Here is a 13,548-nt window from a genome sequence, read left to right as displayed (position 1 = left end):
TAATCAGAAAATTCTTTAAAACGTATACACATATCGTGGAATTTTCAGAAAAATTTTACAGAATATTTTACATTTACATCTATTTAAATTTTAACGGGCACCAGGACACATAGCTGCAGGTCTTCCAAGGTATCCGAACACGTTGAAAAAGACCAGTTTTGGTAAAAAATGGCAATTTTCTTTTATTCGTTCATTGGATAGATTGTTTATTTAGCTTTCCAAAACTGGTCTGCCTTTGTTTCTACGTTAATTAGAAACCGAGATATTAATAATTTCATAAAGACGCAAAAACCGGAAATTGGCATTTAAATCACCGAAAGTGCGCATTTAAAGGATTGAAAAGAACTAAATATGAACACAAACAATATTTTACCTTTGAAATGTAATGTAAAGACTTTTAAAGAGAGGGAATTAATAGGATGTTATCTGTAATCTGTGCAGTAACACGAAGTTATTTCCAATAAAATGCAATATTTTTATTAATTAAATGCTGAAAGTGTTATGTCCTGGCTAGCATATGAGCTTGATTTGATTCGAAACATTGCATACTGCAATTAGATTCATGTTAGTCTTTGATTATTTTTAATAACATTCGAGTTAAAAGTATAATAATAAAGGGTGATAAAAACGTCTAAGCCGTGTTTGTAAACGAAAATGCGTAAGGAACAAATTTATGAAACGGGTTGAGAAGGAAATTGAAAATAATATTAATAAAGCAATTCCCATCGAGTGAACTAAAATTAAAATGTTTCTCATCGGCAGGAGATGCTTTTGAAAGTGATTTGTGACGTAAAAGATATTTATATTTAGGCAGTGTCACTAAATATGAACGCATAAGTCATATTCAGAAGCCCCGTTCCAGAGTTAGAAAATTGAAGGAAAAACAAAAATATCTTGCTGGAAGGTTCACCGTCGCTCACTAATGGATGTCTTTCTTGACAAACTTCAAAATGGAGTTAGAATCAGGAACAACGAATGGAAAGTGCTGTAACTGCTCCATTTTTTCACACTTTGTCTAGTGCAAAACTACTTATACATGGTCAGTGCCCAGATGGACCAGACATTTTTTGTAAATATCAGCGAGCTGTATCAGTTAGAAGAGTGTACACAAACAAATCCAAAGGACTGGGCCAAATAATGCAATTAATATTTTTCAGAGCGTATATAAAACTATGTGAGCAGAAGCTCTTATATAAGTGCTTATAAAGAAAGACACAAAATGCAAACAAAATTTTAATGACATTTTTTGGAAATTTATACCGATGGTTTGCCATTGTGGAATTACAAAGTCGCAAATTGGGGGCATATATAGCTGTTATACTCTTGAACAGAGGGCTTTTATTCTTACCAGATATTTTAAATTATATAGGTATGAAAAATGGTGAATATGCAATCCAGAGATTTAGTAAGCTCGACATGAAGCGAATAAGTAAATCAAAATAACACTCACTTCTCAGAATAAAAATTGCCACAAAAAACAAATAGGATAAGTATAAATAGAAAAACAGATAAATGTGAACAAAAGGAAGGTATAACCTAAAGATACGAGGAGTTTTAGGTATCTGGGTCAGGATTTAATAATTAAAATATAGCATTTTTAACTTTAAATGCATTTTTCTCAAAATCTATTTTTTCTAAAAACTGGCTCACTTGGTGCAAGATGAATCAAATTATTATTAATTTATTTTATGAAACTTTGTATGCTTAATCTATGTATAGTTATCTAGGGAATGACATACCAGAATATTTATATGTTAAATATTTTTGAAATTATGGCCTGTTATTTAAATAATGACATAGTGAATTTATCAAAAATATTTAAGATATCGTTAAAATCCTATGTCATTCCCTAGATAAAAGCATGTAATTTATTATTCTATGATTTTTTTAAATATAATATATTTTCATATAGAATGTTTCAAATTGTTTTAAAATTGCTTAAAATTTAATATTTTTTGCGGGATAATAATAGTATATATTAAATTTTGATATTCCATAATTCATCTCTGTAGATAATAAATGAGGAAATGTGTTTATAGTATACCTATACTACTTTTTTGAAAAAACGTGCTCCCAACGTGGTCGGATACCTTAAAACGTATACACATACCGTGGAATTTTCAGAAACATTTTACAGAATATTTTAAATTTCTATCTATTTGAATTTTAACGGGCACCAGAACACATAGCTGCAGGTCTTCCAAAATCGACTGCCATTCGTTTCCACATATCTTGCTCGCATGAAATTGGTAATGCGCAGCTGAAAATGGAATTACGCGTTTTGTGAGCATGGACTAAGCGAAACCCATATGAAATGGAACAAATTTCATTATGTTTGCCAGTCCACATTTATGAATTTAGAATATTATTTATCATTGAAGCATTTTACTTTGAAACCGAAGTTTCTCAAATAATAAGATCTGCTTAGCAATTCATGAGGAACATGAGAGTATGATAAACAAATTTGTTAACCCTCAGCGTAGATTTAGACAATTTCAAGTAGAGCAGAAATACTTCGAAAATGATTTGATTTACATCAGAGGTTCTCAAACATTTAAAATTAATATTGTACCACATAAATAAAGTGCATGTTCTATCATGTACCAACATATGTACCAGAAGGAGCGTCATTTTATATTCATTTTGAACATTTATTTAAACCTTTTATGTAAAATTATACCACCAAAAATAATGTAATGTTTCGTTAATGATACATGTTTCATAATTTGAGAAACCATAGTCTACATAGAAAGGTCTTCGAGAACATAATACGAGAACCCAAAAGGCCAGCGGTTTCACTTTGCCTTTCCACCTTATTATCTGATCTCTCATCTTGTTCCTTAAGGTCCTAGGGATTTCTTAAAGTTCTTTTGGGGTCATCCATAGCAGCATAGCCTGTTAAAAACGTAATTTTGTATGCCCATGTCTTCTGCCAGCTGCATTTTGTTACACAACCGTGTTTTGCCATTAAAAACATCGTACCAAAGATACATATTATGGCATATTGCTAAAAGCAGCACTTGAAATAGTACAGCTTATGAATGTACTTTATTAACATTTGGACAGAGCTCCACAAATAGGAAAGTTCAAATGCATTCTCCTTGTATGAATAACTATTTCATTCTCTTCTGATAATGAGCTCAATATGCCTTGAAAAATAGTTTTTTTCCCAATGGCGGGCACTTGCCTATGTAGGCATCAGCCACTCTTAAGGCCAGATGTAGTGGCTCTTTATTATGGAGGCAACTTATAGGTAGGCCCCCTTTGCCTCGCATGAAGGGACAGACCTTATTAATCACATCCATGCCTTTTCCGGGATTCGAACCCGGGCGCGTAGTGGCAAACCGCACATTGAGTTGATCAATGTTAACAAATTACGCTTACTGCGCATGCTCAATGGTGTACCCTTGGCGTGGGAGGAAATATTGGGGACTAAGGGGCAGAAGCAACCCAATACAAGCCTGTTAGTCATGTTGGTTTTACTGTTTACAATTGCAATACTACGGAAATTTGTGTGTAGTTATTGCATGTGCTGTTTCATTTCATTTTGTTTAATATCAGTTATTTGACTTTAATTCAGTAATTAAGACACAATAACACGCCGAACAAATACTAATTCAGAATTCAAACAACAAAAATCAGCGTTATATTTTAAAATTTTCACAGCAATTTCACTGTGAAAATTTGAAAATATAACGCTGATTTTTGTTGTTTGAATTCTGAATTTAATTCAGTAATTTAAACTGAATTTATTCTTAATTTGTTAAAGAATATACGAATGGAATGTATGGTAAATATTCAATTGCTTTTATTACTGATAAGTATAATCAATAAGCATTAAGCATTCAACTAATACATCTTGTAATGTTTCCTGTTTTGTAACAGGAAATAAGGTTAAACTAGGTTAACTAGGCTAGGAAACTAAATTTGTAACTAGGTTAACTATGTAACCCTTCTTAAACAAAAATTTGAGTAGTTTACAATCGATATTTACACTCTAATTAATGAAGCAACTTACAGCCTAACAAGTTTTAGAACTCCGAACTGTTTGGTATTTATCCTCTTTTAAAATTGCGCCAAATTCTATTCTGGGCATGCGCAATAAACGAAATTCGTTTAACATTGGTCCACTCAATGTGCGGTTTGCCATTGCGCAACCCGGGACCTTCGGTATCGCAGTCAGGCTCCCCTAACTACTATACCGTCTGGGAGGCTGAAGAAATAGTTAATGAGGAAGTCTGGTGTATTTATAGTTTGAGAAGTTTCAATATAACTATGAAAGAAACATATCTGATTTATATTTAATGCATTAATTTTATAGTTTATATTCTGAAATTTCCAAGATGCATTTCTTTCAAATTATTCTGCACTAATACGATTTCCAGCTGTTTTATAACAAAGTATTATCGAGCTAAAATATAGATGAATTTTAATAATATATTATTTACCTTAAATACGGCATACTCTGCTGAATCCTGGATAGTTCCCACTGCAATTCGACCATAACGAACTGCATCCACTAGTTGTGAGACTGTGTCGAGGGCTGGATTGAGTCCCGGATTCGCCATGAAAGACATCAGACTGCCGTTATATCCAGCTACAAGTGTAATGCAAAAAGCCCACCAAAAAGACATCAGTATTCGACAGCGTGTGTAACTTGCATTGTAATAACCTAGAAAACCATAAATAGAAATCAACAGATTTTGTTATTATGAATTGAAAACTACAGTGAAATGTGTACTAATCATATTGCTTTTATCGTTTATACCATATAAAACATAGTAGACTCTATTGAATGAATTAGGTTTAAGATGGTATAAAAACTGAGTTAAATAAGAAATAATGAATATCTGATAATTTTTAGCATATACGAGGGTCAGTCAAAAAGTTAGTTGCACTGCTTTAGAAAACAAAACAGGAGAGAAATTTTACAATAAATTTATTTGTATCTTAAAGTTCCATCCAAAATCTATTTTTCAACGTAATTATCTCCATTATTTAAGCATTTGTCGAGGCGTGGTACAAGTTTGTCGATGCTTTCTGCAAAGAAATCCCGTCCAATGCCCGATAACCATTCTTGGGTTGCCGTTTTCACCTCGTCATCCCAGTGACATAAATGCTTTGAAAGTTCTGCTACTATGGGAGCAAAACCAAATCACGTTGCAAGGTGTGGGGTATAAGAAGAGTGATTCTAGACTTCTCACCTAAACGTTTTCAGAAGGTCGCACGTTTGTTTTGCTGCATGCGGTCTTGCATTGTCATGCAGGAACACAATGCCTTTCGACAGTTTACCTGGGCGTCGATTTTAAGTGATTGTCGTAATCGTTTTAGTCTTTCACAATAAGAAGTTGCATTAATTGTGGCAACCTTCGGCATGAAATCTGTATGCAGCAAACCTTCTCTGCCGAAAATAGCTTCAGCATCCCGTTTCCCGCAGATGGAACAGTTCGACACTTTTTTAGTGTCTGGGAAGTGGAATGTTTCCACTTGGGGAATCTGCGTTTCGTTTCAGGTGAGAAGTGGTGAATCCAAGACTCATCTCCGATCACAATCTTGTCCAAAAACTGATTTCCTTCCTTTTGGTAACATTGCGGAAATTTCAACGCAATTTCAAAACGCTTCCCTTTATGTTCCTCCGTCAGTAGACGAGGCACCCATCGAGCACAAACTTTATGAAATTGAAGCTGATCGGCAGTAATTTTATGCACACTTCCATGAGAAATATCTAGTCCATTAGAAATTTCGGCTATTGTTATGCGTCTGTTTGCAATAATGCATTCATTCATGCCAGCAGACATTTCAGAAGTTGATGGTCTTCCATCGTGCTCAGTGTCGTCAATATCTATACGTCCGTTCTTAAATATGTCACACCACTTCGCAATAGCTTGACATTACATAGCATTTTCACCATAAACCTCATGCAACTGCCGATAAATTTCACAGCCGTTACACGTTTTCACCTACAAAAAGCGAATCACTGGACGCATTTCTAATTTGGACGCCACTTTCAGCTGTCCAGACATGCTTACAAGTGATTATCAGACAAACTAAAATTTCCTCGTAAAAGCCGCTACGCCACACGATACAGCTAAATGTCTGAATTGTCGCCAGAGAGTTTCATCGAAATAGCCTTTAAAGTTTAAGTAAAAGAAAGTTTTTACAAAGAGGTGCAAATTTCTGACTGACCTACGTGTTTTGGCAAATGTTATATACTTTAGCTATCTCAAGAGTATGTGACCAGATTTGATTAATAGATTGCAATGCAAAACGTCAAATAAGTTATATTCTGACAAATTTCACAATTTAAAGCATGCTAAGCAAATTGTGAAAGACGTTTTTCGTTTATAGTTCACCTCAGATTCTGATTTTCATGAAGGCCCACAAGACCCAGCGTCTTGGGCCACGGATTTCAGGGAAACATAAAATAGCATATTTCTATTTTTTTTTTTTTTTTCGTTCGAATGGAATTCCATTTTGTTTCGATTGAAGGTGATACCTGCAGATTTATTTTAATAGTCGCCCGGAACTACTCAGACTTTCGTGCAGAGAGAACACAAATAGACTTTTAACATGCGCAGGTATGTTACAAGTCTTGCAACATACGATGATACATTAGCTGGACTCAACGAGGCCTTGAACAAGAAATAAATTGTTTCTAAAGATATATAAGGAACTGGTAGCTTCAGAACTGGTCTCTGAACTTACAAAATTGGCCAACTGGGGTACAGAAGTATACTTAAAGCATTAAGTTCAGAGGTAAGAGAATTAGTTAAATACTCCAAATACCGAGAGATTGAGGATTATTTAATTATGGCAAAGCACACGAGGGCTATCTGCCTGAAGGGAGGGATGCCTTCGTGGAGGACTTTCTAAGGGAAACTGGCTCGTATACACGTTACACATGGGGAAAACCACGAAAACGCCCATGCAGCCAGCCCGTTCGCGGGATTCGAACCTCGGACCAAACTACCAGTGTTCAGCGTCTTTGCCGCTCAGCCGCTGGTGGGCCCGAGAGATTGAGAACCACAGCCTTGGACCGTAAGATATTTGCTTACGCCTGTAAAGTAAATACTTAAAAAAATTTAGTCTTAGCCTGAAAAAACAAAAAACTGTTTTTTATTAATTCTGAATTTTTAGAAAAAGAATATTGTGCAGCTTGTATAATACTGGAACTGTTACCCATGTAAATTCTTCCAGAAATTGACATTAAAATTAGTAAAAGATCTTATTTTCTGGCATATTTTATTTTATTTTCAGAGATCACCTTATAAATATCAATAATTGTAATGATTGCAGTATTCTGCTATGTTTCTTATAAAATCGAATGTATTGCTGGAAGACACGAGAACTCAAGTAGGTTTGAATGTCTGGGTCTAAATATGTGCAGCGATTATTTTGTGTGACCAATACTGCTAAGGGGCTTCTAGCCGTTAAAACCCTTTGTATCTTCAAATATGTTCTGCTATTGTAAGGATGAACACATTAGTTTAAAAAAATTCATTTATAATTAGTTTTTAAAGTATTAATTTTTAATGTTAAAAGATTTAAATGGACGTAATTAGCAAAAATTCGCTGAATACTGGTAGTTTGGTCCGAGGTTCGAATCCCAGCGAATGGGCTGACTGCATGAGCGTTTTCGTTGTTTTCCCCATGTGTAATATGGGTACGAGCCATTTTACTAAGAAAGTCCTCCACGAAGGCATCCCTCCGCTTCGGCAGGTAGTCCTTGAGTGCTTTGCCATACTCAGACAAACCAAACCAAACCAAACCAAATAATAAGGCAGAAAAGCGATTTCTATCTAAGTACAATATGACGATGAAGTACGATACTATACGCAGTACAGTACGATGCTAATGAAGTAACGATAATACAGTAAGATGATAATGAAGTAGAAAGCAGTTATCAGATGTTGATAATCAGAAGGAATTTCAGTACTGATTTTATTTGTAGTTGAGAAATAGTAAAAGTATTTCTAATGAAATAAGATTAAATAAGTGGATGGAGTACTAATGTTATTAAAAAATCGATGACTAAATTCGGGTAATGAAATTTTTGAAATCAGCGCAGAATGAGAAAACAAAAATTTTGAAATGAAAAAAAAAAAAAAAAAAAAAAAAAAAAAATTAGTACAAGTTCTCTAAAAATTCATTTATTGAAGAAAATGAATTTTTTTAAATTCCGTCATGGTGCTTTGGATGTGTAAATGAATTAAGTTATAACCTTTACGTTCCTTTGTATGTTGTTGTGTCTGTTTTAGTACATCCTGGTTTAAGAATCTTGTTAACAATCATATTTGATTAGTTGAATCTGGATTCTATTCTTCTGATCTTTTGTTACTGAAGACAGATTGGCAGTTTAATGGAGGTGCATACAAGGAATGTTTCAAAATATCTTGTCCTTTTCAATAAGTTTGTAGAGACATTAGGTATTTTTGAAGCAGGAGACGTGAAAAATGAATAATACCAGGACTCGAACCACGGACCTCTCGAGTACGTACCGAGCGTGCTGACCACTACACCACGAAGGCATGCTAAGAAGATGGGAAAAATACCTTATAAGCTGATGGAGTTAAAATGATTTAGTTGTACAAAGTTTCATAAGAATAAAAATAAAATTAGAAAAGATATTACCTTGTGTTAAAAGAGATTGAAAAATATAGAATGCCGCATCCTGGAATCGGATTCCTTGTCCTGAGTTACGTACAATTCCGTTTTCCAGCAAAGTTAGCAGTGCGGCCACGCAAATGATGGAGAATGCGATAGCTATCCAAACCTAAAAAGAAGACGCGTTGTTAGGATATTTTTAAACGAAATTCTAAATATTTTATATTATAATTTGACATCTTCATGAAGTAAATAACTACATCGTAGAGCAGGCCTCGGCAATTTATGACTCGCGGGTCACCGAATGACTAACTTCAAAATTTCAAGTGACCCACTTGAGTTGCGAAATTCCGAAGAGCCCGTCGGCAACGTCGCAAAGCGCAATTTGACGAACAGAAAGATCATGCTTTGTATGCGGTGGGATTGCCGTGGTGCCGATCCACAAAGAGTACCTGGGAAAAGGTAAAACCCTAGACAGTAAGGTGTACAATGTGATGCTAGTCTGAGTTGACGCTGCTATCAAGGTAGCATGTAGAACTGAGTTCCGTCGCAAAAAGGTAATGTTCCATCAAGGTAATGCAAGACGACATATGTTTGCATTTACCGATTGTACTCTGTACGGACTCGAATGAGATCTTCTGCTACATCTTTCTGATGTTATCTTTCATTTTGCAGAGGACGTCCGAAATGAGGTCGAATTGTTTTTGGACTCGCGGCAACCACGTTTGCTGAATGCTTTGAAAAACTACCAAAAGGTTGGTAGAAAATCATAGAATTGGGTGGTGATTACTACCCGCACGAAAGGTACTGACTTCATGCGTTTTTTCCCAACTTCACTAAGAACATTTTTTCGCGAAAATATTATTTTTGCTATCCTACATTTATTTTGAGTAATTAAAGTACTTCAGTATTTGATTTTACAATCTATTTTGAAAAGAAAAAAAAAGTTTTCCTAATTTAAGGTATCCGACTACGTTCTAATCGTCAATTTGATAAATCTTTTCAAACAATTTATATTACGTTATTTTAAAGTTTATACATTTAAGCTTCCCAAAATTATTCCTTTGGCTATTAAAAAATGCATTGTTCGATCTTTTCTCTACATTAATGTTTTGGAGAATTCATATCATTCTTTGTCAGTGTAGTTTAACATACATGAAACAACTAAGCAAATATTAAAAAATTTGCATTTAAAGGACACAAATTTTAATGTCATGAAAAGAGAAATAAATTAATCTTCCACAGTTAGTTTCTCAAGTATTTTTGTACTTGACTTCCGAAGGTTCTGTCCAAGGAGCTTCTTCAGATGGCAAATTAGATATCCTTGAAATCTTACCCATTTACTTAAAAGCCTTAATTTTAGTTAATAATTTAATAAAGATTTCGCGAAAAGTTTTAAAAGCCTTATATCATAATTTTCTATTTCTGTGATTTTTATTTGTATATTCTATTTCTTCTTGAGAAATAAGCTGATTATACAAAAAAACATAAGCTGGTGTGTGAGGTTAATTTGTATAGCCATTGTGCCTATGGCATAGGCTTTTCTAGGTTTGTATACTCTGTGTTAACCTCAGTATTAACATGAATTTTTATGTGTTTTCGAACGTTTTAAAGCAAACATTAAAGTTACTTTTACAAGATATTATTAACAATTTATTAATTTTAGTGCATCAATGGTATCTTGTTGCACATCCGATGTCAGACCTCCTGAAACTTCCTTAGAATTTTTAATACACCAATTCTTATTTTTTATTTTATTTGTTTTGTTTGATATTTTATGTAATTAACCAGTTATTATATTTTAAGTACTTACTACAACTTCTCCTTTTCGTATTTCTTACCAGAATGCAAATTAGTTCTTTGCATTTAAACTGAGGGTTTTAGATGTATAAATCAGATTTCTGGCAGCCACGTCTTGTTGTGACTTCTCTCGCTAGCTCTACTTCATATTACATTCCGAATTTGACATCTCGTTAGCCAATGTTTCCAAATACCCACCGGTAAAATTCTCAACCAGCTTATTTTAGTCTATTATATATGAAATCTCCGACTACGTTAATAATTTTATTAATACATTTGAATTTGAATTCTGTTATGACAAATTATAGACCCACAAACAGAGAAAGTTTCATCTGTAGCAACTCTGTAACACAAACTGCGCCTGTTCTGTTCAATTTAAGATTAAATAAAAAAGTTATTTTAGCCTTCTTCTGTGAGTTGTTTTAAACACAATGATAACTCACTATTAATCAGGTTGAGTCTACAGGACTTTGGCTTCCATTTATAATAGATAACCTACACTTTATATATTTATTGGCGTCGAATTTTAAATACTGTCTTGGATTAAAGATGTTACAATTTTCTTTTTATTTCCTTGTACGAAGTAAAAAGGAAGTACTGTAATCTCGAAAAATTTCGGGAATTATATTTTAACAGAAATATCTATTTTGGTCATTCCCGAACTCATTCGGAGGATTTTTTTGAGTGACGTCTCTACTAAAAGACACTTTCTTTTCAAAATGGATTGTAAAATGAATTTAAAACGAATTCAAAAGCACTTTTTTCGTAACTCCTCTAATTATGTATGTAAGTATGTATCTCCCATAACTCGAAAACTATCGGTCATAGAACAATGAACTTTTGTATATAGGTCTAGTATAAGGTCTAGTTATCCATTTCGCTTTTTTGTTGCAATGGGGGGGGGGTAATAATGCAACGGGAAAGTATATATACATCTCTCTCTCTCTCTCTCTCTATATGTATATATATATGCCCCCTTAAAAGGCTTAAAAGTCCTCATTTGGCCTTTATTTTAGCAATCGTTGGTCTTAGTCGCATACTCCCAATCATATACTACACAATTAAATAAGTATTTTAAGTAATGAAATTGACCGGCGTATTTAATTGCAAAATATGCAGATTTCGATGTCCTTTTCAACTTTCCTTGAGGGAACGGTTTATTAAATTAGAATAGTTTGAGGAAATAACTTTAAATGAAGGATGTGTATTAGGCCATACAAGGAAAACATGTGTTATCCATATCAGGTTGTTTAATTAACATTTTTAAATGTAATTCAAAATCTGCTTTTAAAGACTGAAGTCAATAAAGCAGAAGCTTTATACTTAAGTTTGTTGTGTTATCTAAAGTACCTTGTTTACTATTTAATTCCCTAATACTTCAGGATCTAAAGAAAATCATACCTGCAATGTGTATGGCCAAAATATTGCCCACGTTTTCGGTTTCCGAGCTGGTTTACTTGTCACGAAAACAATCCTGTCGAAGGCGTAAGGAATGCTGAAGTGTACAGAGTGCTGTCTTTGATACGTGACAGTTATGCCGGACAGAGCAACGTCGGCTTCCTGCAAAGAAGTGCTGATTATAATTTTTCAACGGGATTTTGTATTAAATACTTTCTCGTGATTATCTTATAATCTCTTAATCTAGTTTTTGTACTAAATATATTCTAGCGAAGATGCATATATTTGTAGCAATTTGAAACCTGTATTTCTAGTAGGTCAACTCGGAAGCAATTTGAAACAGGTATTTCTAGTAGGTCAACTCGGGGAAACTTTTTGAGAGTAAGATCACTGGTAAAGCTTAAACTGTTTCCAGGTAACCTAATTGAAATTCTTGGAAAAGTTATTATAGGGCTATTAATAAAGAATGAAACACTTTCGAAATCCTCAAACATCTTCTTGGACTGAGTCCTTTGAAGTTCTTTCTGAACAGTGATCCTTTGAAAGCGTTAGGTTTCTAAGTTCTGAACAGTTGCCAGCGTGTCGCTTTACTGTGTTCTGGACGTGTCGTCCCCTTCAACTTTCAGTTGCGTGTTTCCACTCAGAATGGTATCATCAAAATTTGCTGTTTTCTCGATTTAGCGAATATCCAGCGGTTTTCTGAGAATTTCAAAACATCGGGTATCTGCGTGAAGGAACAAGTCCTGGACAGTATCGAATTTCAGAGAAAAAAATATTTGAAAACTTTTCAGCGAAGTCCACATAAATCCATAACTCAAGCTGCCATGAGCTTGTGATCTCCAAACTTGCTGAATATTTAAAATAGACAGGAAATAAATTTTCATTATCAGAAAAATATTCAATAATTTGCCCGATTAGAAATCAAAGTTCTGTTTCTTAATAAAATATATCTCTATGGATTCGATTCATTTTTTAATAACCTCGTACCTAAAAAACATTGAGAATTCTAACAATCCCTAAAACTAAATAACAATCCCTAAAAATTGTTCTGAAAATTATACTCGCATTATATGCTAAGCCTAAATTGATAATACTTGTTTAGATAACACATTTATTAGTTAAACTTTATGTTAAAACATATTTAATTAGCTGCCTAAGGCACAATACTTAGATGCTTTATTTATCATTTTTATAGTACAGATTCAACGCTTTAGGTTCAAAGTTGCGGCATAGAAAGTTTCCAACAAAATTTCCTTGTTTTTATTTAAGGTTTAATCTTTGACAGATCCATGGTATTATCATACACTGTCTACCAATAAGTATTTGCTCACCCATATCTTATCTTCGGTCCTGTTATACGTCACGCCTTCGACCGTAAAATATCGCGTAAGAAACAACATTTAGATTAGTCGCATGCAAGATGCAACAAAGGCAGAGTTATCTGATTTTGAGAAAGGAGTAATCCTTGGGTACCACAGAAATAGCCGATCCTTAAAGGGAAGTTTAAGGATTCTTAAGGATTAAAAGGAAAGTGAAGGCTATATTTATCGAGTTGAATTTCCCAGAATCAACAGTGACTTATGTGATTAAGTGGAAGGTGAGCGGTGATTGTCGGAATGTGCCCCGAGTCGGCATACCGAGAATCTAGGAAATAGAGACCGACGGGTGCTGTAAAGAGAAATTCGGAAGAACCACACCCAACCGATAAACAGGCATCCAGGAGTGTTATTTTGATGAATACCATCC

General features: G+C 34.1%; 1 protein-coding gene across 1 annotated transcript in view; it reads right to left on the bottom strand.

Annotated features, from left to right (window-relative positions):
* Positions 1-13,548, bottom strand: part of LOC118189613 (glutamate receptor ionotropic, delta-1-like) — a 51,935-nt gene that overhangs the window by 10,378 nt on the left and 28,009 nt on the right. The window contains exons 5-7 of the mRNA XM_035360262.2: positions 11,806-11,964; positions 8,632-8,773; positions 4,449-4,672 (exon numbers count right to left, since the gene is read on the bottom strand). Of these exons, the coding sequence (XP_035216153.2) occupies positions 4,449-4,672; positions 8,632-8,773; positions 11,806-11,964 (525 nt within the window). The remainder of the gene's footprint in view (positions 1-4,448; positions 4,673-8,631; positions 8,774-11,805; positions 11,965-13,548) is intronic.

The sequence above is a fragment of the Stegodyphus dumicola genome, chromosome 9 (assembly GCF_044657685.1).
Source record: "Stegodyphus dumicola isolate Sdum_Otavi_A_Nest chromosome 9, ASM4465768v1".
Taxonomy (NCBI): domain Eukaryota; kingdom Metazoa; phylum Arthropoda; class Arachnida; order Araneae; family Eresidae; genus Stegodyphus; species Stegodyphus dumicola.
Note: the sequence above shows the minus strand (reverse complement) of the source record. Positions and strands in the feature narration are given on the sequence as shown.